Below are 26,774 nucleotides of genomic sequence, written 5' to 3'. Positions count from 1 at the left end.
CCCCATAAACTTAACTTATAAGCACGTAACCTCATAAATTTCCCAGACATTTTCTATCACTTCACAATCTCACAAGTCTAATTTAAATAACATTATGTTAAAAGTTTGGCATCAAATTCTTACAGAGCCAAGTCACTGTGATGAAATATCTTGTTTTATTTATCACCACTTAGAAAATTTATTATGGTAGAAGCTGCATAAATACTGAAAGTTAAGACATTTTCTGGTACAAATCCCTGTTATGGTAATGATTCAACTCCTGCAACAGAGAACTCCTACCATCAATATCCCCCGGGAACATGCTGGATTTGATGCTATAAACTTGTTGAGACATGGTCATCCAAAACAAGAACAGCCTACAGAGGCAGAAAGCCAAGCACCAAAGCTGTCCAGTCAGCAGCTTCAGTCTCGCAGCTTGATCCCACACCACCCCAGCACTCAATCTCTGCGCACGTCTATAACGGGAAAACAACCGGATTCAGCCTGTCTCAACCAGCCTGTTTTGCTATTAGCTAGAAATCCAAATGGCACATAATCAATATGTGTTAGTGGGGTTTTCTAACAAACTAAGATGATCCAAGATGAAAGAACCTTTAGAAATGCTTACATCTATTATCACAAACTCACCAATGGCCCCAGGGAACAGAAGTCACATGGCTTCCAGTTCTACAGGGTTCAACAAATGTTTAGACATTTTAATGTGTGGTGAAGTCTATTTGCCATTTTTTCTTTAAAAAATTCTAATAACACCATGTTCACAGTTTGCATACATTATTAAGTTTGACAGATAAGAATTTTTGAGATAATTTTGGAGGTATTAATTCTTAATTTTTCTTTTATACAAAAGAGCAGAGAAGACTCAGACAAGTTCAGTGACTGATCTGAGGTCCCCTGCGCGTGGTGCTGGGGCCGGGGTCAGGGCCGGCTCTGCCTCCCAGTTCAACACTCTTGTCTAGACATAATTGAGAAGCACCAAAGCTGAAAATAAGGAAAGTTTCAAAACAGCTTAAATCTGCCAAAACTAATCTAGTTCTAGTTGCACTATAATTTTTACCTTCAATCCTTATTCATATCTCCTGAAAAAGAATGACAAGATTTATTACAAGTCAGTATGTCTCCTTGGAAATAGATCTTAAGCAATTTTAGCCTTGGGCTGACTTTCACAAACTAAGGCAACAAGCTAAATCTTCTAATGATGCAGCACAGAACAGTCCTAAAATGAAAGCACTGGAATTTTACTGTTCTAAAAATAACACTTACAATGGAAATGGGTCTGCTCTTTCATGAGCCATAATGTGTAAGAAGTATAAGGCATTTGCTACCATGTTAAGGGACTTTTAACCAGGAAACACTGGAAAAAGGAAACATTCACAATGCCATAATATTGATTTGAGCAATTCTGACAGAACTTTAAGGAAATTCTGATGTGAAACTAATAGGTCCACTAAGACCCATGTTACTACTGTGTGACCCCTGGCAAATTATTACCTGTCTGAGCCTCAGTTTCCATAAAGTCTAGATAACTATGTACCTACTTCATACACTGCTAGACAGAATTAAATAAGCAAAAAAATATATAAAATTGCAAATGTTAATTTCTGTTATTTACTATTTGATAAATATTTTGTGAGAAAGATAACTAGAGCAACAAACATTTTGGTGCAGTGGCTAATGGACAAAATTACACAAAAAATGTAGGTTCTCTCAAAAATCAATTGACTATATTTGGTGATTAGCAATATGGCTAAGATTGCAAGATTATCAGAAAAAACAGACTTTAAAGACAAGAAGCATTATGAAGATTAAGAGGATAATACATGAGGAAGAAAGGAATAGTTCATCAGGAAGATATAACAACTCTATACATTTATGCATTCTCTCAAAATACACAGAACAAAAATGGATGGGACAATTTTTATGGCAATAAAAACACTTGGTATGATACCACAATGAAGGACACACGTCATTACACATTTGTGCAAACTCACAGTGTGTACAGCAGCAAGAGTGAACCCTCACGTAAACTACGAACTTTGGGTGATACTGACAGGTCAGTGCAGGTTCATCAGTCATAACAAATGTTCCACTCTGGTGGGGGATGTTGATAATGCGGAAGGCTCTCCATGTGTGGGGCAGGGGTTATATAGGAAATCTCTCTATCTTCCCCTCAATTTTGCCATGACCATAAAACTGCTCTAAATAAATAAAGTCTTAATAATTTTAAAAATTGGATAGAACTAAGGGGAAAAAATTACACATTCATCATCTTAGAGGAAGACTTTCACGTCTCAATTTTTGCTAGGTCAAAAAAATTAGTAATATATCAAAAATCTAAACAATACAATTATAAGGTTGACTTAACAGACTTGTATGAAACCCCAGACCCAACAATTACAAAATATACAATGTACTCAAGCACAAATAGAACATTTCCAAAACGCTGATGACACACTAAGACATAAAATAAATATCAACAACCTGCAAAGAATCAATACTGGTTAGACTAATCAATTAGATGTCAATTACAAAAAGATAAATAACTCCCCCACAAAGGTTTAAAATTTTTAAACTACACTTCTAATAACTTGTTGGCCAAACAGGAAATTATAATGGAAATTAGCAACATTAGAAATATTTTGAATTAAAATTGTAGCATGTAGCTAAAGCACTGAATCACACAAAGTAAAATTATAACATTAAAATTTAAATGCATATGATGGATAAGACTGAAATTAATTAGCTAAGAAATTACCTTAAGAATTTGGGGGGAAAAAACAAAGAAGGAGGAAGGAAAGCATAATAATAAAAACAGAAACTAATGAACTAAAACAAACAAAATAAAGAGGGAAAAAGAATTAGCATTAGTTCCTTGAAAATACTAATCATATAGAGAAATTTCTGCCAAAATTAATAGAAAAAAATGAAAGAACAATATTAGGAATGAAAAGGACATAACTACAGATTTAGTAGGATTTGAAGGATAAAAGAATGCTATAAATAACTTTATGCCAATAAACCTGAAAACTTGGATTAAATAGATAAATTTCTAGAAAATGACAACTTAGCAAAGCTTACTTAAGAGGAAAAGAAGGCCTGAAAATTCCTATGACTATTAAGGAATTAGTCATTTAAAAAATCTTCCCACAGAGAAAATAATAGACCTGAACGGTTTTATAGATGAATTCTGACAAAGTTTCAAAGAACAGATTATTACAATTTTAGAAAAGTGCTTGTAAGGAAAAGAAGGAGCATTCAAGAACTCATTTTATGAAACGGTACACACTTAATGTCAATACCAGCAAAGAACAAGAGGACAAAGAAAAATCACAAGCCAATACCTCTTACAAGTACAGATGCAAAAATCCTCTATATACCAAATATTAGCAAACTGAAGCCAGCGTTGTATTAAAAAAATAGTAAGTTAGGACCAAGGTCATTTAACCCTGGAATGGTGGCTTGACATTTAACATCAACATTCATTATATTAAGAGATTAAAGAAAAAGAACAACCCAATTATTTGAAAAGATGCAGAAAAAAATCTGATAAAATGTAATACCCATTAATGATGTTTCTAAAAAACTTGGCAGACTCAAAATAGGAAAGAATTTCCTCTTCCTGATATGTCCACCAAACCTATAACAAATATCTTTCTTACGGTAAAACACTATAAACAGTTCCTTTAAAAATCAGGATAAAGGCAAATAATGGCCATATCACACCTTCTATTCAACATTGTACTGGAGGTTCTAGTAAGTCGAGCAGAGCAAGAAAAAGAAATAAAAGACATACAAATCATACAAATAGGAAGGGAAAAATAAAACTGTCATTATCTACAATAGAAGTCCGATTGAAAAACTTTACAAATTCTGTAGTTATTAGAATTAATAAGTCACTTTAACAAGGTTGCAGAAAATAAGATCTATGTCCATAAAAGGATAAATTGCACTTTTAAACACCAGCAACAATTAGCAAATACAATTTTTTTAAATATACATCTACATATTACCAAAAAGGTAGGGCATCTAGGACTAAGTCTAAGAAAAGTTAAGCAAGACTCTTGGGAAGAAAACTTTAACGTTTTATTAGAGGACTTTTTAAAAGACCTAACAAATGGTGAGATATGTCATATTCATGGATTGGATGATTTATTATTAAGAGAGAGAAATTCTCCCCAAATTGATGCACAGATTTAATGTGATCCCAATCAAACTCTCATCAGAGTTTTTCAAGAAAATAGATAAGTTGATTCTAAAATGTATACAAAAGAATACAATGGCCCAAGAATAGACAAGAAATTTTTGAAGAACAAATAAAAGGAGACTTATCCTATCAGATATCAAGACTTAATAGAAAGCATGGCATTCGTACCAAGACAGACCACCCTAAACAATGGAATAAAAGAGAAATTCCATGAACAGACTGTTGTATGTATACGGGTACTTGGTATAGGACAGACCCCTGGAGAGAGAAGAAATGGTGCTGGACCATTGGTCACTCAGAGAAGACAGGAAACTGGATTTCCACCTTACACTAAATACAAAGAGAATTTCCAACTTGATCAAAGATCTAAAGATAAAGGAAAAACATTAAAAATTTTAGAAGAAAAACAGAAGAATATAACTTCTAGGGAAACAAAAGTTATTAAAATAAGACATAAAAAGCATTAACTATAAAAAAGACTGCTAAATTCAACAATATTAAGATGAAGGAATTAAATCCATCAAAAGATACTATAAAGTAAGTGAAAAGACAAGCCACAAACCGAGAGAAGACATTTGCCTAACAAAGGGTTACTATTCCAACATATCAAGAGACCTGAGAAATCAGTAAGAAAAAGGCAAATGCCGAAAAGGAAAATGAGCATAAGACAAACAGGCATTTGACAGAAGAGAAAACAAAAACACACAATAAAAACATAAAAAGATGTTCGACCTTAGAAGTTCTCCGGGAACGCTGCTGCATTAGGGTCACAACAGCCTCCCCCCTCATAACCACAAAGCTGGCCACACCAGAACTCCTGACAAGGACAAACGTTGATGAGGACGTGGTGCAATGGAAACCACTGCTAAGAGGAGTACAAATCAGCACAAACATGTTGAAAAACAATTTGGCATGCGAAATAAGTCAGAGAAAATACTGTATGATCTCATTTATATGTGGAATCTTAAGAAAAGAACAAAACAAAACAAAAACAAACTCGTAGATATAGAGAACAGATTGGTGGTTGCCAGAGGTTGGAGGTGCAGGGTGGCTGAAATGAATGAAGGGGGTCAAAAGGTACAAGCTTCTAGTTATAAGATAAACAAGTCCGGGGGCTGCAATGTACAGCATGGTGACTACAGTTAACAATACTATACTGTATATTTGAAAGTTGCTAAGAGAGTATTAAAGTTCATATCACAAGAAAAAAATTGTAACTAAGTGTGGTGACTGATGTTAACTAAACTTATTGTAGTAATCATTTTGCAATGTATACATGTATCAAATCATTAAGTCGCACACCTAAAATGAATACAATGTTATACATCAATTACATCTCAATTAAAAGAAAACAACTTGGCATTATCTCATAAACTTGAAGACGTGCATACCTTACACCAGCAATTACCCAGAAACTCCAACATTGCACATGAATATAAGGACAAAAGTATAAAAATGTTCATAGCAGAATCATGGAAACTAGTAAAAACCTGGAAGAATCCATGTGCCCAATGACAGAAGAATGAGTACAGAAATTATGGAATTTCATGCTGAATTGAAAGTAAATATACTGCCCCTACATGCAACGCTGATGAATCTTAGGCATATAATACCTGCAGAAAGCAAATCACAGAAGATTATCAACAGTATAATAACATTTTGTGAAAAGAAAACAAAAACTAAACACTACACAAAAACAAAACTAAACATTCTATTTCTGAGGAATAAATAAACCATGTGGTAAAATCTATTTTTAAGCCACAAACTAATAAGAATTCAGGACAGTCCTTAGCTCTGGAGAGGCGCTTACAGAAACACTTTACTTTTTAAGTTGGGTGGTGGTTTCACAGCTGTTTATTCTACAAATATTATTTTGCAACATTAAATATTAAATAATTTTATTACTTTTAGAAGTAGCTCCTTTCTGATCATTTATGAGAAGAAACTACTGAACTGAAATCAGCTTTATTATAATTCCCCCAACAGTTCCTAGTAATATTGTTTTTTTCTGCAATGACATAGAACAAATGCACTCTGTTCCTTTACATGATATCCTTCAAATATTACATGAAAGACTGAAGCTTCTTTCTTCTACTCTAAAAACCTATTTTCTTACACCATTCCCACACTATGAAGCCGTTTCCAATTTACACTAATGCAGCAGCCTCTTCTCAGAACGCTTTCTAGTTCACGATGTCACTGTAAAACACGGCGTCCCACAAAACACTTTGTACATATGGAAACGCACTGGGGCTGGCAGCGCTGCTCCAAGCAACATGCTGAGGGCAAAGGGTATCTACTGTGGGAAAAGGTGGGGACATTGCCAGTGCGTGTGGGAGGAGGGGGGCTGGAGGTCATTGGTTGGAAACTGAGGAAGTGGGGACAAAAGAAGACAGAGGCTGACACTACTGAAGGGAAATAGGGTGGTACGATATTGTGATATAATACGTACATATTTGGTCTTCATCTCTGGGTTCCTGGCACAGAGCTTGTAAAACCTTTGTAATTTCCTGAGTGGCAGGAGTGAGAGAAGCACATTTTGTTATTCATAATAAGTCCCTTTCGACCCCAGCAGAGATTATACTAATGAGGTGGCTCCTGGAGGATGGGCGCTGGCTGCCAAAGGAACAAACCATATGATGAGAGGGTGGGGATGGGAGGGGGCTGGAGACTGACTGACTCATCAATGGACAATAACTTAAGCAATCATGCCCACGTCCCTACATAATGCAGCCTCCATAAAAACCCAAAACTAAGGGGTCTGGAGAGCCTCTAGGCTGGCAAACACACGGAGGCGCTGGGAGGGTGGTGCAGCTGGAGAGGGCGGGGAAGCTCTGTGCTTCTTCCTGAGTTGCACTCTTTATAATAAACTTGTAATCTAGTGAGTAAACTGTTTTCCTGGATTCTGTGAGCTATTCTTGCAAATTACGGAACGTGAGGAGGGAGTCGAGGGACCCTCCACTTTATACAGAAGCACAGGCGACAACTTGGACTTTCAACTGGCCTCTGAAGGAGGGCAAGTCTTGTGGGACTGAGCTCTTAACCGTAGGGTCTGTGCAAACTCCAAGCAATTAGTAATTGAATTAGCAATTAGAATGGAGTTAAACTGGAGGACACTCAGTTGGTGTCTGTCAAGCACTGGAGAATTTGGTTGGTGTGGGGAAAACACTCACACATTTGGTGTTTGAAGTGTGGAATGTAGAAGAAACAATTTTTTCTTTTAGGTGGGTAATCAAGCACCAGGTCTACTCAGGAGCTTGGCTAATTCAATTCAGTTATATATAGCTACAGAGGCCTGGGGAAAATTCAATCTGAGCAAGCTGAGAACTTTAGAGATGCAAAGTAGAAGTATGAGATGTGCTCATTTTTAGAAATCCACCTAAAACTTGTGAACAGATCAAAAATCTAGGGCAGAGACAAAAAGATCCTGCCCCTTTTAGGAGTAAATATCTACAGGTAGTGAGAGAAAGAAGAGAAAACTCTGGGTATTCTGAATAACCTGAGTGTCAGGGACAGCCTAGCTTTCCTACAGGGTGTTCAGGGATAGGGGTCAAGGGTCAGGCTTTCAGACTGCATGACAGAAGTGCTTAGTATTTTCAACTTTGGTGTAGTGGCTAAAACTATCTTATTTCCGTGAATCTAAGAACTCAATAATTGTAAAAAGAAAAAGAAAGCACCTGTCGGAGGCCAGCCCTCTGGCATAGTGCTTAGCCCCCTGGCATAGTGGTTAAGTTCAGTGTGCTCCACTTCCGCAGCCCAGGTTCATGGGTTCAGATCCTGGACACAGACCTATACCACTTGTCAGCCACGTTGTGGTGGCGATCCACATATAAAGTAGAGGAAGACTGGCACAGATGTTTGCACAGGGCTAATCTTCCTCAGCAAAAAAAAAAAAAAAAGGCACCTGTGATTTTCTAACAAATGAGGAGCAGGACACACTACACCATCAGACATAGAGAGCTAACGAGAGATTGAGAGATTCCATTTTCAGAATTTTTAAAATATGAAAAAAAAAATTGCACCATCCATTAAAAGTAACTAAAAATGAATCAAAGACCCAAATGTAAGACTGAAAACTATAAAGTTCTTAGAAGAAAACACAGGAGAAAAGCTTCATGACATTGGATTTGATGATGATTTCTCAGATATTTCTTCAGATATATCAAAAGCACAGGCAACAACAACAAAAAAGTAGATAAATTAGACACATTCACATTAAAAACTCCTGTGCACCAAAGGACACAATCAACAGAGTAAAAAGGGAACCCACAGAAGAAAAAATATGTGAACTCATCTATGTGATAAGAGATTAATAATGAGACTGTATAAAGAACTTCTACAACTCAACAACCAAAAAACAAACAATCCAATTGAAAACTGGGCACAGGATTCGAATTGACATTTCTCTAAAGACGACACACAAATGGTCAATATGCATATAAAGAGATGCTCAAGATTACTAGTCATTATGTAAATGCAAATCAAACCACAATAGGATACTACCTCACACTCCTTAGGATGGCTACTATCAAAAAAATCAGAAAATAACAAGTATTGGCAAGGATGTGGAGAAACTGGAACCTTGAGCACTGCTGGTGGGAGCTGAAATGATGCAGCTGCTGTGGAAAATAGTACGGTGGTTCCTCAAAAAATTAAAAATAGAATTACTATATGATCCCGCAATCCCACATCAAAAGAACTGAAAGCAGGGTCTCCAACAGATATTTCTACGCCCGTGTTCATATTCACAGAAGCAGTACTGGAGATGGTCAAAAGGTGGAAGTAATCCAAGTGCCCATCAACGGATGAATAGATAAACAAAATGTGGTATATCCACACAATGGAATATATTCAGCCTTAGAAACGAAGTAAATTCTGACACATGCTACTACATGGATGAACCTTGAAGACATTATGTTAAGTGAAATAAGCCAGTCACAGAAGGACAAATACTGTATGATTCCAGTTGTATTAGGCACCTAGAGCGGTCAAATGCATAGAGACAGAAATGGTGACATAGAGACAGAATGGTGGTTGCCAGGGGTCGTGGGGAGGGGAAATGAGTTACCGCTTAAACGGGTACATAGTTTCAGTTTTGCAAGATGAAGAGTTCTGTGGATAGACGGTGGCGGTGGGAGCACAACAATGAGAAAGTACTTAATACTAACAGCACTGAATGGTCCACTGAAGGCATGGTTAAGATAGGAAACTTGATGGTATGTGTATTTTACCACAACTAAAAGTAAACTGCACCTTGCAATGTTTAAGGGAGGACAAGGATCATGCTTCTAGAAGTAGGGCCTCCTACAGATAATTTTGTGCTCATTGGGAACAACAGGAAAGGGTAGGCTGGAGGCCTGAACCAATAACACTGAGAAGAGAGACAATACCTTTTAGTTTCCTAGACACCACAGGCCCCTAATGCAGCCTAAGACTGAATGAGATTTACAGGGAAAGTCCAGCAGACGGTTGGTTCATGTTAAGTTTATTATGTCTAAAAATCTGGGATTTTTTCATATGAACTGCTACCAAGCATGTACTCCTTCTATACTCGTGCTATTGATTTTAAGATTAATTTACAATAAATTCCACTTCAGCTTTGATGTAGCTTGTCAAGACAGTTTTGAATCTCAAATAAGCACCTCTGGTATGTTATCTGACAGCTGAACGGCACCTGCAAATCTGATAAGCATACTTGTAATTCCTCTACCACAAGGAATTCATTGGCTGTGCTATGCTCAAGTGCAGATAAGATACCGGTAGGCTTAGTCAGTCACCATATAATTATCCTTACTCTGAGAGCTCTCTGGAATACGGCATACAATGGTAAAAAAATCCTTTCCTGATATACAGCAGGATAGGAAATAAGCATGAAAATGCAACCCTGTTATTCTTCTTATGGGCTTTAATGTTATTTATTTACAAAGACTTAGATTTTAGGGAATTAACTCCTTGTCCTGGAGGCTAGACCTGTCCTTAAAATGAAAACATCAAGCCATGTGGTGTCTTAATTAGTAACAAGAAGAGGCAAGCCCTTTGTGAAACTCAAAGCATTTACACGTCTCTTGCCTTCTGGCACTCTTTCCATTCTCCATGGAATCACGAAATTATTTTAAATTCTGTAGAAATTGTGTCTGCAAACCCTTTAGTCCATTGGACATGTCTTCTGAGTCTGAACCTTGAATTAATTCAAAGCAGTTTATTGCTTTCTTCCTATCTCATCTAGTTTAAAGTATATATTTGGACTTAATATTGTTTTCTTGAAACTATCTTGTTCAAAACTGGTTCTTCTTACTGAAGAATTTAGTAATAAAATAGGAATTGTCCTTTTTTGGGAAAACACACCACCCTCCAAACAGTGGCTCTAGCCCTTCTTTGCTCTTCTGATGGTTGTGTAAACAGATGATAATATTTTAAAAACCGACCTTAGTATGTGTGGTGAATTTCACTTTCTGTTGTAACCATGACTCTGCCAGGCTCACAAGGCTCTCTTGCAGTCCTCCTTCCCTGTGTGCGGCCCACTCGCAGCTTGTGTTCAGATCTCTTAAGAATCAAAGCTCCCTAGACAGTCCTTTCCTGGTGATGCCTCCTGCTTTTCTCTCCTGGGCAATTTCTAGTCTCCCTATTCTTCAACCGCCATCTCTATGCCAATTATTCCCGCACATCTGCAACATCTATTTGATTCTGAATTTCCGACTTTAACTACTAACGGCCTCATAAACAACGATATTCATCAATATATCAAAAAAAGAACTGTGTCTGACCTCGTCAAACTTGGCCCTCTTCCGAATCCTCTCATGGAACCTCCATCTTTGACTGTTCCCCACTCCATTCTCCTGTTATCTAACTAGCCTCAAGTCCTTCCAATTAAGTCTCCAGCAGATCTTCAATTCTGCTTCTCCCAGCCCCCCACCGCCACCACCTTGTTCCGGGGCTTCCTTAAGTGGCACAAAGGGCTGAGCAAGGCCACAAGTTCAAAGGCGGAATCCAGGGAAGCTGTCTGCCAAAGGCAAATGAGAACATGGGTTGGGGCAGAGTTGTATGAGAGCCAGCGGCCACACAGACTAGACCCAACTCCAAGAGGAACTGTGATGGCAAAGCCCAGTATAAACAACGCCCAGAAAAATCACTACAGTCACAAAAGATGATCTAGAAAATGAGCTGGGATTAAAAGGTGTCCATGGGCAAGAGGAGTGCAGAGACTGGTGGCAAATTCTAGAAACAAGAAACTTCCAGTGTCTCTTTGTCTCTCCCTCCCTTCCTCTACCTGTTCTTGCCATTGTCTCAGCTTCTCCACGCCTCGGTATGGGCTCTTCTTTCTGGCTTTAGCGCCACCCTGGTTCTCCTGAATTTAAAGCCACGAGCCCTGGAATGTTGCCTCATTTATTCTTGGCTGTTTCCGGAATGCTGAGAACAGCGCCTCAGCACTGTATAAAATATAATATAAACTCAGTAACTATTTCCTAACTGCAGGACCTACATATGTTCTTAGTGAGTCCTCAATAAAAATATTTTAATGAGATAGATGAGGGCTCCTGAGAGCTGACTGGCAAACTGCAAGCCATATTTTTTCAAGACCTAGTTCCTCCAGCACTTCCTGTATGAAAGCCTCACCCAACACCCGGGCACAGCCAGCGGTCTCTCCTTTAAGGTCCCACAGAGCACTGTGCTGTGGTTCTGCTCCAACGTGCCTCACGTTCTTCTGCCGCTGAGGATGGGCAGGGGAGCGGTTACAAAAGAAGGAATTTCATCAGGTCTTCCTAATCATTCCCAAACCCCAAATGTGGAGCCATGGATGGATGACGTTATTATTTGATGGGTTATGTGCTTCTATGTTATTGGGCTGAGTCTACATAATTCCCAGAGCAATTCTTTGCAGGTTAATAGACAGGTAGCTAGTTGGACCTCAAATATGTCTATTTTGTCATCTTAATAACTGAATTAAATTATGACGAAGACTAACTCAGATGAGCTATCCAGAAACTCATCCATTATTCTACAGTTGGCAGTAATAGATAAAATCAAGCAAAAAAAAAGACCAAATCACAGTATGTATCTGGAGACATAATCAGAAAAAGAGTCACAAATCAAGGTGGTTTTGGTCCTTCTTTTTTTCATTCTATTCATTGCTTCATTTTAGTGCTTTTTATGTACTAGGCACAATTCTAAGTGCTGAGGATTCAAAAGTGAATATGGTTTTACATCTGCACTCAGTAGATGCAGCCTAAGGGGGAAAACACTACCTAGTGTCGTATTATATCATCAAAGTTCTGAGAGAAGGGGAGAGTATGTTTTCCAAAGTACATGTGGACCGCAAACTGCATGATGCTGACAGCCAGCTCACAGCTAACTCACTGTCAGGTGTCTCTCACTTTAACACGACTTTACAGAATTTAAAAGTCTTTAAAATTATAACACATTCTTTAAACCTGAGCCCCAAATTAGGAATTTTCAGACTTAGCATGATACAGACGCTAAGCATATTGGGAAAACATGGCAATATAGTTCAGTTTTATGAAAGAACATATAAATTCAGACCAAGAGAGCAAATATTCAGAAGCATAAAGGAAAGAAGAAAGAGCTAAGGATTTCTGAAGTGAGGCAGGCATGAAGACCTGTGCTACTGGAAGCTCGTCTCTTCATGTGGGAAAGAGGAACAGAGTGCTTTCCTCAGGGATGGCTGTGAGGACTAAACGGCATATTACTTGGTATATAACGAAAGGCAGCTATTTGTTAACACATGACTATATGCTATGACTATGATGCTACAGACTGGTAAACAAAGAAAGGGAATCAGAAAAAAAACAGTAGAAGGATTCTGGCTCTGAAAGAGGGTGACGGAGTTCTGAAGAAGGACTAAGTTCTACACCATCCAGCAGGTCACAAAGGCCAACACCACCACTCAAAGGATGGTACTACACTATGAGCTTTCCCTACCTGGCCGGTTTGATAATGCCTGGCAAACTGGTTAACCACTCGATAATCATTTGCAAAGTACTCCATCAGAATAGAAGGAACCTCAGCAAAGTCAGTGGGGCACCTGGTCCCTGAAATGAAGGAAAAAGAAAAAAGCTGGCATCAACATATTTATCTTACTTTTTATGTACTCTTTTAAAACTTTTATTTGTACTTCTAATGAACTATGATAAGTTCTAATTCATTAAATCAATATTTTACTTCTATAAAATTATTGCACATGTTTTCAGAACAGTTTATTATAATCCTATATATTTTCCTATATAGCAAAAGAAAAACAAACTATTTGCACAGCTGGATAAAAGCCCTTGTAGAGCGACAGCTCACACCCTGCAAACAGACTGCCCTCAGCTGTGCGGGGCCACGCACGGACCACACACTGAAACATTCTTATCAGTAATATGGCACTCGTGTTTAACTCACTGAATTCTACCACCAAACGTGCTTATCCTTCATTTGTTTGAAAAGTACTTTATTTTATCCACTGATTGCTTCTGGTAACAAAGTCAATCCTCAATGCAGAAAAGCAATATTTTAAACTCAAAATTATTTAAAGCAACAAATCCTGTAAGAACTCTTTGGTAACATTTTATGATTCTGTCCCACTCACCTACAGTCTTCTCAAACATCTCCTCCTCCCCCAAAATACTGTGCATATAAAGTTAGTTAACAAATACTAAATGCCAATTTACTGGGTGGTCTAAAGCTGACCATATACAATAGTGAGCTTAAGACGTAGACGTGACAACTAAGAGGAAAGTCTACAATAGTATCAAATATGGCCACAGCTCAGCATGAAAAACTATAATTTTATACCGGGGAAAGTATAAGAAAAATAAAAAGTAGCTTATTTTTTCAACATGCCTTAGTAGGTTTTCTAACTGATTTTGGATAAAAAGAGACAACATTCATTTACTTACTCACTCACTAACGCTGTGCTAGGTATCTAGGAGATGCATATTTATTCACCCACACATATGGCCACAAACTTAAATCCCATATAAAACATGATAAAATGTAAAATGGTACAAACTCAAAAGACAGACAACTGAGACTTATTTCTCAGTGAGAACTGTTAGCAAGAAAGGAAAAAAATGTAGAGGATCAGGTTGCAAAACAATGGCAGGACAAGATAAGCAATCTGCAATAAATGACCACAGGACATTATTAAATGATCAAATTTTCTAAATAAAAAGCTTTCTTTGGGGCCAGCCCAGTGGTGTAGTGGTTAAGGTCACGTGCTCTGCTTTCGTGGCCTGGGGTTTGTAGGTTTGGATCCCAAGTGCGGACCTACACACCGCTCATCAAGCCATGCTGTGGTGGTGACCCACATACAAAGTAGAGGAAGATTGGCAGAGATGTTAGCTCAGCGACAATCTTCCTCACCAAAAAAAAAAAGAAAAAGAAAAAGGCTTTTTTCTAATTTAAAACAAAATATATGTTTTTAAAGGACTGTATTAGATAAAAGTCTCCTCTGCGTGGCTTACCGGTGACGTGTTGATAACGGGTACGTCCCAGCATAGAATGCATGGCATGTCCCATTTCATGGAAAAGATTTTCCATCATTCCAGGAGTTAATAAAGTTGGTAAATTCCTTGAGGAATGAGGAAGATTGAGCATAAGAACTACAACTGGGAGTTGATAGTCTCCATCTTCCTTTAATCTGCCTCCACGGATTGTAAAGTGGCAATCCTTTAAGAATCAGAAAACACAATATGAGAAGAAAGTATTACATAATCTAAAAGATAAAATAACCTTAGTGAATATAAAATTATACCTAAATGTGTGAGTTCAAATTTCCATTCTTCTTCTATTTAGTTATAGACATATTTTCCAATACTTTATTGTGCTAAAATTTTACTTTTTTTAAAACACCAATAATACATTGAGCTGGATGAACTCGCACATTCATTTCAAAAATATGTATTGAGCTGATGCTATAACAGATGCTGGAAACACATCATCAAAAAGCTTAGATCCACGCCCTCAAGATGTTCACAAGCAAGCGGGAAGGGGCAGACATCGAGCTACTGGAGGGAAGGACACTCATATTTACTGAACTGCTTCTACGTGTCAGGCAAACAACTAGGAGACACTTTCCACACCTATTACCTTCACCTCTTGGAAGTGATGAACTCTAGACCATCATAAAGCAAGGAATCTGGAGTAACCTCTGTAACAGGCTGAGATTCACACAGATATTATTACTAATTCTTCACAATAACCCTATGAGGCAGGTATCTTATTTTTCACATGAGAAAATTGAAACTGAGTCTTGGAAATATTAAGTCATGTGTCTGAGGACACACAACTTGGATTGCTGCACCTTGGATCTGAACCCGGGCTGAGCACTAGGAGCCAGGGCTCCCAATCACAAACCTGGACTCTCCACCAGCCATTCAAGCAAAGACGAAGAACACAGAACTTGGAGTCCAACGCCCTAGACTCTGGCACCACCTTCAACACCTACTGGCCAAACCCTCCTGGAAGCTGGTTTGCCTCTATGAGCCTCATCTCCACCTTGTCAAATCCCAGATCAGTTGCACAGATTTTTTAAGCTCACATCTATTAAGATGCTTTGGAAATTGTGAATGACTTTTCAAATAGGAGGTACCATTATTTCTGTTATAACTTAAAACCTGAACCCTTGGCATTTCCCATCAAATTACCCGAAACTGCTGAAGCTGACTGACTGGCAAACCTGGTACACAGCTAAAGGAAAAGACCCTCATGTATTCCACACGAGGAGCAAACTGGTGGTTGATGAGGCTTCCATATGGACCTACCTCCTGTAATGCTAAACTAGGCCCACCGCCAAGTATGGAAAGTAGCTATGAGCTGGGGCTCTAGTCAGAATGTTTGGCTTCATATCCTAGCACTTCTGGCTGTGCAATCTGGGTAAGTAACTTAACCTCCCTGGCCTCAGTTTCCTCATAATGTTAGTGCCTACTCAAAAGGCTGAGGTGAACATTCAAAGATGTGATGTATATAGAGGGCTGGCCCTTAAGAGGGGCTCATAAAATGTCAGCTACCACCATTATTATCAGGACCAGATGAAAGTGACAGATACAGATTGACCTAACTATTTTCATAACCTTTATTATCTTTCAATTGCATCCTAACTTCAAATTTACATACTTAGTAACTATCATTAATGCCTTTTAAATATAAGAGAACTACAAAAATGACATAGAAAGTTCACATTAATACAAATTGACTGCTATCACTTCTAGAGAGACAAGTTTGTAAATAAAGCTTCACCTGATGTGGTTTGTCTGCTCGCTGAAAAAAATCACAGTAAACGTACCCCAGCAATCCTTCAGATTCATGAACGACAGCCTAGAAAAAAAATTTAAATTTAGTGGTGAATGAGGCTATCAGAAACTCCAAAAGTGAAAAATATCCCTAACACAAGAATTTGTATATAAAACATCCACAGCTACAAATATAAACATTTTATTACTTCTTACATTCCATATTATCTCAAGATAGACTCCACTTTTTCCTCAACCTGCTTTGCTCCATCTCTCAGATGATTTTAAACTGGAAACTCCGTCCAGGAGAGGAGACCCTCCCCGTCCCGGCCCTTCATCTGACTGCCAGTCTCAGCAACGCCTCTCCCAAACACGGCTCTTCAGACCGCCGCAAACCACCCAAAAGAATCGGGAATAAGTGCTGGCTTGACAACTTTAGAAACAAACTGGTTTCTCCTTCAAATCTTAGAATGTAATGATATATGCCCATACAAATTATAACCCTCAAATACAGAAACAACAAAAGGGAGCTTCTGGCTCCAGCTGAGGAGCAGCAATATCATTGTTCATTCCCGTTTCCCCGTCGGGCCTGTAGAAGAGGCACAGCTTACAGGAGAGAGCTCAACCACTAGTCTCCCTCTTGCCCCCTTTGTCTTTTCACAACTTGAAGATTCTGCCAAAGAGAACCTCAATTTTATGCTTCAAAACTTCTTGCAAGCATATATTCATTAATTGAACAAACATCTACTAAGAACCTACTCGGTGCTAACAACTGTTCAAGGCATCTGGGATACAGCAGTGAACAACACCGGCAAACAGTGCTACCCGATGGGCTCGCCTCCTGCGGTGGGGGAGACCTCAAAATCACTCGCATTTTGTCCTTTCACTCTTCTGCTACCAGTTTTGCTTTTCACTGTATCTACACATTTTATCAATCTCTATCATTTTTTAAAGTACATAATATACAAATAGATAGATACTTCGGTAATTAAGCGCAGTGATGAAATGTGCTCCCATTCAATTCTTTCAATTTCACCACCACACCTATTCTATTCTCACAAAACTTAGGCAAGAGACAATGAGCTAGCTTTCATTTCTTGAAATACAGTGAAAAGAATCGTGTGGTAAGCCTATAAGCAAAAAAGCAAAACAACAACAACACAAAGGCTTTGCGATAAACACATGGGTCAGTAAGTCCTCAAACTCTTATCAGGAAAACACAAAAATATTCACATCTCAAATAAAGGGGCCCTAACAGGAGAAGGACGTAACTAGGCTTGAACTTACCAGCAAAGAAGCCAAATCAGAACACAGGATCTAAATTAAAATCTGACGCAAATATAAGCTCCTACAGGACAGGAAAGGGATTGAAGGAAAGGAAAACTGACTGATGCAATGGGTTCTGGAATTAACCAACAGGGACACTTAGCACTGCAGAAATATGAAAAGTAGAGACAAATTTTCCTTCAACTAGAATTTGTCAACATACGAAGACTCAACTTTCTACCAAGTTCCTCGAAAAATTGTTTTCGGAGAACCAACTCTGCCGTTATACGTTTACATCAATTTCAGGCAACAACTGATCTTAGAGGAAAATGTGTCTTTTATACAGTGTCCTAAATCTGAAGCAGTGATTTGGCTTCTCTGTGAGACAGGAACGAGGTGAGAGACGCTCCATCAGGGCCAAGCTAACCTCAGACGAGACTGTTGTGAACTCAACTAGCAAACCCGAGAGAGAAAGCGATGCAACTAGACGCCAACAGGGATGCTTACCAGTTTCCGAACATCTTCACACCACACCTCTCCTTTTGCAGGCTGCTCTGCATATAACGAAATCCCTAACAGTTTGTTAAACAAAATATTCAGGCCTTCCATGCATGCTCCAAGGGAGAAAAATGGGCAATATAAACTGGGCTCAATATTATACCTAAGAGAGAGAAAAGATGTTCACAGCATTTTTGTTTACTTCAATTTCATAAGGTAAATTCAGTTAACTTTTCATTTAAAATTTGGGCCACAGTAGCTAAAAAAGGACTGAAAACATAAAGATTTATCTCTACCTTCTGAAGGATTTTCACTCAGTTTTCCTCAGAAGTACAGCAGTCTATTACTGGTAGTAAGAGTAATACTAGTAATTAAGGTAGACATACTAGTCCCCAATCTTCATCTCTCCCAGGTTACTTACTCTTTCACTGACTCAATTAAGTACCCTGCCTCAATTACCCACACGGCACACATTCCTTTACGCCTACTTCTATGCAAAGTCTGACCATTTTGAGCTATAACAGTAAACCTCACTTCATGAAATGTGTTATATTCTCAAAAGCTGTGACTCGTATCACATAAATATTAAACAAATCCAAGTCTTGAGGCACACTAAGTGAATCTAAAGTTCACACCCAGTAAAATATGTTAATGGAAAAATCTCTGTAATATAAACAATTGGATCTTATCTGTTTTGTAGTTATATACCTTAAATGAAGGATAACAGACTGCTAAGTTAATTATTCTTCATGCAGAAACAACTCTTTCATGTCCTATTCCAACAGAGACCAAAGTACATCCAGAATATGTGATGGGAACATTCACTTTTGAGTTTTTAAGTCAGGCCAAACTTTATAACCACAGCTAGAAAGAACGGCTGTAGAATAACAGTAGATATTTAATCTATTTCTACTTTCTGGGATTAACAAATATATACAAACTTATATATACAATATATACAAACTTCTGCTTATTACTAAATGAGTGATAGGATTTTGTGAGTGAGCATAAATTGCACCACAAATGAGATTTTGGCTACAGAAATCCACAAGTTTACAACCTAAATTTCTGATCAATTTTTCATAAAAACAGAAGCTCACTGTTGAAAGAGACATTAGTGGTCCGGTGCCCTCACTCATGGATTCATTCACTTATGCAGGTTGTCGACTAACCTGCTGGCTTTGGAGGTAAGGAATGAGAAGAGAGTCGGTGTCTGAGGAGCTCAGAGTGAAGAAGGCAGAGAAGGGAACTGACCACACGGTGTCTGCCGAGCCTAGAGCAGTGGGCACAGAGTAGCTGCTCAAGAGACACTGAGGGATGAGTGAATGCGCACTCACGGTGGGACAGCAAGAGAGTGCGAGACAACTTTACATGCAGAGTGGGGGTGGGAACAGGAGGTGGTCACAGAAAAGAAAAGAAAAAGGAGGCTACTGGGCAGGGCGAGGATGAAGGATGAGAGAAGGGAGTAATAATTAGGGAATTCCAGGGAGAGGCAACAGCATAAGGACAGTATGAAGTCATAAAATAGCCTGGTAACTTCTAGTAACCACGTGGTTAAATATGAGAGTTCACGGTGGAGGGGATAAACAGGAAAGAGTGGGAGAGGAGTCTGGACACAAGTGGGCAGGGTCCAGAGAAGTGGGGGCCTGGTACACAAACCTCAGGAATTGGGATTTTATACTGCAGGCACGTGGTCTCTCAACTTTTTGATCATACACCCCCATCAATAAAATAACTTGTGAGTATTCAACCTTAATATATTTATAAATTATATGCACGTGCTATTGTTCTACTACATTTCAAAACCAAAAGAAGGGACGCTTTTATAAGTTGAGATAAAGAAAAATCAACCTAAACAGAATTTCTAATATTTTATGTCCATACCCTCAATGGACTGCTCACAGATTGAGAGACATGGGAGACGGCTTCTGCAGGCAACAGAGCAATGTGATGCTTTCTGTAACACCACGGGGTTGGCAGCATGGAGGATGGAACGCAGGAGAGGCAGGGAGCACAGACAGTAAACTAATAAGCGTCTGAATGAGGGCAAGAGCAGTGTGGTCAAGGACAAGGAGGCAGATTTGAATTTCTTTTTCTCTGAGATGAAAAAGTTTTGGGACTGTGTGAGTGACTAGATTTGGAGGGTGAGTGAGAAAGAATGGTCTAGAATAATACACAGGGTTCTGGCTTGAGCAAACGGGTTGATACAATGGCAGAGTTATTTAACCAGAGCAATGAACACAAAAAAAGGAAGAGAGTGTGGGTGTGTTGTGGGAGAAGAAAGGAGGGTGTGGTGCATTACAGGAGAAAGACGGAGGGACCACAGAAAATAAATTCTGTCTTGGAGACACTGACTTGGAGGTGCCCATAAGATGTGACATTCAGGATGTTATGATGGAGGAGACTCCATCGTCTGGGTGTGTGTTAAAGCTGGAGAAGGAGATGGGGTCATTGGGGGAGGGGAAGGCAGGGTGAAAAGTGGGTCAAGAGCAGATCCCTGAACTTACCATTGAAGGAGCGGAAAGGTAGACAGAGAAGAAAAGTTACAGCGCTAGAGAAGCCAAAGAAAGGGAGATATCGTGGAAAGGGGGAGAAAATGCATTTTAAAACAGGAAATAATTGATGCTTCCGGTTTCTGGTCTGGCACGTAAGGAGCCTAGAAGGTATGGATCCATCCTAACAACAAGTAAAAAGCTGAACAAACTGAAAATCAACAAGTCTTCTTAGATCCAGCAAAGAATTGAGGTCACAGAGCAAACTGCTGCTCCCCAAATTGGAAAGACAGGCAGGCAGATACAGAGAATCACAATTCACAGGATTCTACAGTGGAAAGTAGTGGCAAGGCAGCAAAATTTAAACTACAATTGACAAACTGCTGGAAGCTTAGTGTGGACAAGTCTGAGAGTTAAAAACTCCAGAGAGGCCCAGTTTAAGGGGGGAGTCCCCACACTCTTATGAGTTTTACCTGCAGAAGCCTTACCATGGTCTCACAGTGAAGATAGAGAAAAACTGTCGCATGCTTCCACAGGGGAAGGGAAAAGTTGCCATTATGAAAGACACATATGCTAGAGCATTCTGTTATTCTTAATAAGGCCTGCCCTCAAAAGACACTATCTTACCAGAGCCTAACCTACCTGGAGGAAGAGAAATACCAACTGGAGCCCCCTTAGCCTCCTGTCTCATCAAAGCAGGGAAGGGAAACCTGAAAAGCATTGTGAAAGCCACAGCCCATGGGCACATGCTCAATAACACGCTGCGAACTAATAATAGGACTTCTCCCTGCACACACCGCCACCACATCAACAGGGCTCCTGCATAATAAAGGGAGAATACAACTGCGAGAACTGTACGTCTCAGACCTTATTTTAGTGGAAGTCTCCAGAGAAACTCAAAGACAACAGGAGAGCTAAAAAAGGACACCAGAGGTAAGTTTAGCCTCCAAATCAACAGCTACCGCAAAAAGTACACACAGCCTAAACCCTAGCCAGACACAGAACCTCACACTAAAGCCCTATTTATCTCAGTTCCTTTTACCCAGTACATCACGCCAAACACTCAACAGAAAGTTCAAGTCATGCTAAAAGACAAAAAACATAGTTTGAAGAGACAGAACAAGCATCAGAACCAGATTCAGATATGTCAGAAATTTTGGAATTATCAGATTGGGAATTTAAAACAACTATGATTAATAACGCTAAGGGCTCTAAAAGAATAAGTAGAAAACACACAAGAATATATGGGTAACGTAAGCAAAGAGATGGAAACTCTCAAAAAGAATCAAAAGGAAATCCTAGAAATCAGAAGCATTTAACAGAAATGAAGAACGCCTTTGATGAGCTCATCCATACAGTGGATACAGCCAAGGAAAGACTCAGTAAGCTTGAAGAAATGTCAATAGAAACTTCCAAAACTGAAATGCAAAGAGTAAAAAGAATCACAAAGACAGAAGAGAATACCCAAAGAAATATGGGACAATTACAATTACAAAAGGCGTAATGTACACATAACAAGAATACCAAAGGAGAAGAGAGAAAGAAGGGAACATAAGAAATATTTGAAGTAATAATGGCTGAGAACTTTCCAGATTAAAGACAAGTACTAAATCACAGATCAGAGAACACCAAGAAGGAAAAATACAACAGAAAAAAATACACACACACACACACACTAAGGCATATCATTTTTAAACTGCAGAAAATCAAAGACAAAGAAAAAATCTTCAAAGAAGCCCGAAGAAAAAATATGACCTTACCTATAGCAGAGAAGGATGAGAATTACATCAGACTTTTCTTCAGAAACCACACAGGCAAGAAGAATGTGGGGTGAAATACGTAAAGGTTGAAATGAAAAACCACAAACTTAGAATTCTGTATCCAACAAAATGATCCTTCAAAGGTGGAGAAATAAAGACTTTCTCAGACAAAAAGTGAGGAAATTTCTCATTAGTAGACCTGACTTGCAAGAAATGTTAAAAGAAGTTCTTTAGCAAGAAAGTAAATGAGATAGGCCAGAAACTTGATCTACATAAAGAAAGGAAGAGTGTTACAGAGAGAAATAAAGATATAAAAAATCTTTTTTTCTTATTCTTAAATGACCCAACAGATAAGTTTGTTCAAAATAATAATAGCAACAATGTATTCAGTGGTTACAGTTCATGGATAAGCAAAATGCATGAGAGCAATGGTATAAGGGATTGAAAAGAAGAATTGGGAAAACTCTGTTATAAGGCACTTGCACTCCCTATGAAGCAGTATAGTATTATGCGAAAGTGGACTTAGATTACTTGTAAATGTATACTGTAAACTTTAGGGCAACTACTTAAAAAGATTAAAAAAGAGAGGAGAAAAACTGGAATCATACAAAATACTCAATTAAAACCATAAAAGGCAGAAAAAGAGTGGAAGACAAAAAAAATACAAAGAAAAAAGAAACTAAGAATAAGGGCAATGATTAGAAAACAGCAACATATATGATAGATATTAATTCAATTCTAATCACTTGAAACATCAATGGTCTAAATACAACAATTGAAAGACAGAGAATGTCACAGTGGATTAAACAAATAAGATCCAACTATATGTTGTCTATAAGAAATCCACTTTAAATATAAAGACACAGATAGATTAAATGTAAAGGAATGGAAGCTATACAATGTTAATCAAAAGAAAGTTGGAGTAGCTACATTAATTTCAGTCAGAGAAGACTCCAGAGAATGAAAGTTATCTGGGATAAAGGGGGGCATTACATAATGATAAAGGAGTCAGTTCTCCAAGAAGTCAGAACAATTCCTAATGTGTACGCACCTAACACAGAGCATCAAAATATGTGAGGCAAAAACTGACAGAACTGTTAGGAGAAATGGATGAATCTACTACTATAGTCGAAGAGTTCAACATCCCTCTATCAGAAACGGACAGATCCAGCAGTGAGGACGAAGTTGAACTCAACAGCACCGTCAATCAACTGGACACAATTGACATCTGGAGACTGCTGCATCTAACTACAGCTTTCTTCTCAAGGTCACATGCAACATTCACTAAGACAGACCATATTCTGGGAAATAAAATACATCTTAACAAATTTACAAGAATAGAAAACATACACCGTATGCTCTCAGAACACAATGGGATTAACCTAGAAACCAGTAAGAGGAAGATAGGTGGAAAATCCTAAAATATTTAAGATTAAACAACATACTCCTAAATAACACATGGGTAAAAGAAGTCTCAAGAGAAATTTTTAAATTTTTAAGTATTTGAACAAAATGAAAATACAACTTACCAAAATTTGCAGGCTGCAGTGAAAGCAGTGCTTAGAGGGACATTTATAGGAATGAATACATATATTAGAAAAGAAGAAAGATCTAAAGTCCATGATCCAAGCTTCTATTTTAGGAAGCTAGAAAAACAAGAGCAAATTAAATCCAAAGTAACAAGAAGAAGAAAAATTTTTTAATTAGACCAGTAGTCAATGAAACTCAATACAGGGAATCAATAGAAAAAAAAAATCAATGAAATCAAAAGCTGGGTTCTTAAAAATAGCAAGAAAATTTACAAACCTTTAACCACGTTAACTAAAAAAGAGAGAGACAGAAGACAAATTATTAATCTCAGAAATGAAAGAGGGAATATGACTAATGATCCAATAGGCACTAAAAGGATAATAAAGGAATATTATGAACAACTCTAAAGTCACAAATTTGCTAAGCTAGATGAAAAAGATCAATTCCTGGAAAGACACAATCTACCAAAACTCATCCAAGAAGAAATAGATAATAAGCACAGGCCCATACCTATTAAAGAAGTTGAATCAATAATTAATAATCTTCCAAAACAGAAAGTACCAGACCTAGATGGATTCAGTGCTGAATCTACCAACATTTAAGGAAGAAATCATAGCAACTCTCCACAATCTCTTCCAGAATATGTAAGCAAAGGGATTACCTTCTAACTTATTCTGTGAGGCCAGCATACCCTAATACCAAAACCAAAAAAATAGCAAGAAAGGAAAACTACAAACTAGTATTTCTAATGAACATGGTTGCAAAAATGTTTTCCCAAGAAAATATTAGCACATCAAAACAATGTATAAAAACAATTATATACCATGATCAAGTGGGATTTATTCCAGGTATGCAAACTAGTTCAACATTTGAAAACCAATTAATGTAATCTATCATATCAACAGACTAAAAAAGAAAAATCATATGGGCATTTCAATAAATTCAGAAAAAGCATTTGAAAAATCCAACATCCATTCACATAAAAACCCTCAGCAAACTAGGAATAGAGGGGAACTTCCTCAACTTGATAAGAACATCTACATAAAACCTACACTAATATCATACTTAATGGTGAGAAACTAGATGTTTTCCTGCTAAGATCAGGAACAAGGCATGGATGTCCCTTCTCACAACTCCTTTTCACGTCGTGCTGGAAGACCTAGCTAATGGAATAAGACAAAGAAAAGGAAACAACAGTTACAGAGATTGGGAAGAAAAAAATAAAACTGTCTTTGTTTTCAAATGATGTGATTACCTATGTAGAAAATCCCAAAGAAATGACCAAGAAACTCCTGGAAGTAATGAGCGATTATATCAAGGTTGCAGGATACAAGGTTAATATACAAAAGTCAATTGCTTTCTTATATACCAGCAACAAAAAATGGAAATTTGAAATTAGAAAACAATATCATTTATATTAACAACCCCGCCCCCAGAAATATTTAGATATAAATCTTTAAAAGATCTACCTGAGGAAAAATACAAAACTCTGACGAAAGAAATCAAAGATCTAGATAAATGGAGAGTTAGTCTATTTTCATGGATACAAAGATTCACTATTGCTAAGACTTCAGTTTTCAATGCAATCAGAGTCCCAGCAAGTTATCCTGTGGATATCGACAAACTGATTCCAAAGTTTATATGGAGAGGCAAAAGACCCAGAACAGCTAACACGTACTGGAGAAGAACAAAGTCAGAGGACCGTCACTGTCTGACTTTAAGACCTACTATAAAGCTATAGTAATCAAGACAGTGTAGAATTAGCAAAGGAATAGATAAATAGATCAATGGATCAGACTAGAGAGCCCAGGAATAAACACCCAAAATACAGGCCACTGATCTCTGACAAAGGAGCAAAGACAATTAAATGGAGAAAGGACAGTCTTTTCAAAAAGTGGTACTGAAACAAATGGACATCCACAAGCGAAGAAAATGAATCTAGATACACACCTTACACCTCCCACAAAAATTAACTCAAAATGGATCACAGACCTAAATATAAAACACAAAACTACGAAACTCCTGGATAGTAACAGGAGGAAATTGAAGTGACAGTGGATTTGGCAATGACTTTCTAGATACAACTCGAAAACCATAATCCATGAAAAAAAAATCAATAAATTGCACTTCATTAAAATGAAAAACTTCTGCTCTGAAAAAGACACTGTTAAAAGAATGAAAAGTCAAGCTATAGACTAAGAAAAAAATCTTTGCAAAATACATATCTGATTAAAAACTGGTATTCAAAACACAAAAAGAACTCTTAAAATTCAGCAGCAAGAAAACAAATAACTAAAAAGTGAACAAAAAATCTGCACAGACCCCTCACCAAAGAAGATATACAGATGACAAGCAAGCATATGAAATGATGCTCCACATCATACGTCATCAGGGAAACACAAATTAAAACAATGAGATACCACTACACACCTATTCGAATGGCCCAGATCCAAAACACTGACAACAGCAAGTGCTGAAAAGGACGTGGAGCAGCAGGAGTGCTCACTCACTGCTGGTGGGAACACAAAATGGAACAGCCACTTCAGAACACATTTTGGCAGTTTCTTTCAAAACTAAACACATTCTTACCATACAATCCAGCAATCACACTCCTAGGTATTAATCAAATGAGTTGAAAAATTTATGTCCACATAAAAAATTGCACAAGAATGTTTATAACAGCTTTATTCATAATTGCCCAAATTTGGAAGCAACCAAGATGTCTTTCAGTAAATGAATAAACAAACTGTGGTACAGCCATACAATGAAATATTAGCACTAAAAAGAAATGAGCTAT

General features: G+C 37.9%; 1 protein-coding gene across 1 annotated transcript in view; it reads right to left on the bottom strand.

Moving 5' to 3' along the window:
* The window catches only part of MIPEP (mitochondrial intermediate peptidase), a 190,195-nt gene that overhangs the window by 101,942 nt on the left and 61,479 nt on the right, over positions 1–26,774 (bottom strand). The window contains exons 11-14 of the mRNA XM_046664650.1: positions 18,205–18,358; positions 16,439–16,516; positions 14,665–14,869; positions 13,139–13,248 (exon numbers count right to left, since the gene is read on the bottom strand). Coding sequence (XP_046520606.1) covers positions 13,139–13,248; positions 14,665–14,869; positions 16,439–16,516; positions 18,205–18,358 — 547 coding nt within the window. The remainder of the gene's footprint in view (positions 1–13,138; positions 13,249–14,664; positions 14,870–16,438; positions 16,517–18,204; positions 18,359–26,774) is intronic.

Source organism: Equus quagga, chromosome 6 (assembly GCF_021613505.1).
Source record: "Equus quagga isolate Etosha38 chromosome 6, UCLA_HA_Equagga_1.0, whole genome shotgun sequence".
Classification (NCBI taxonomy): domain Eukaryota; kingdom Metazoa; phylum Chordata; class Mammalia; order Perissodactyla; family Equidae; genus Equus; species Equus quagga.
This window is presented reverse-complemented; position numbering and strand designations above follow the sequence as displayed.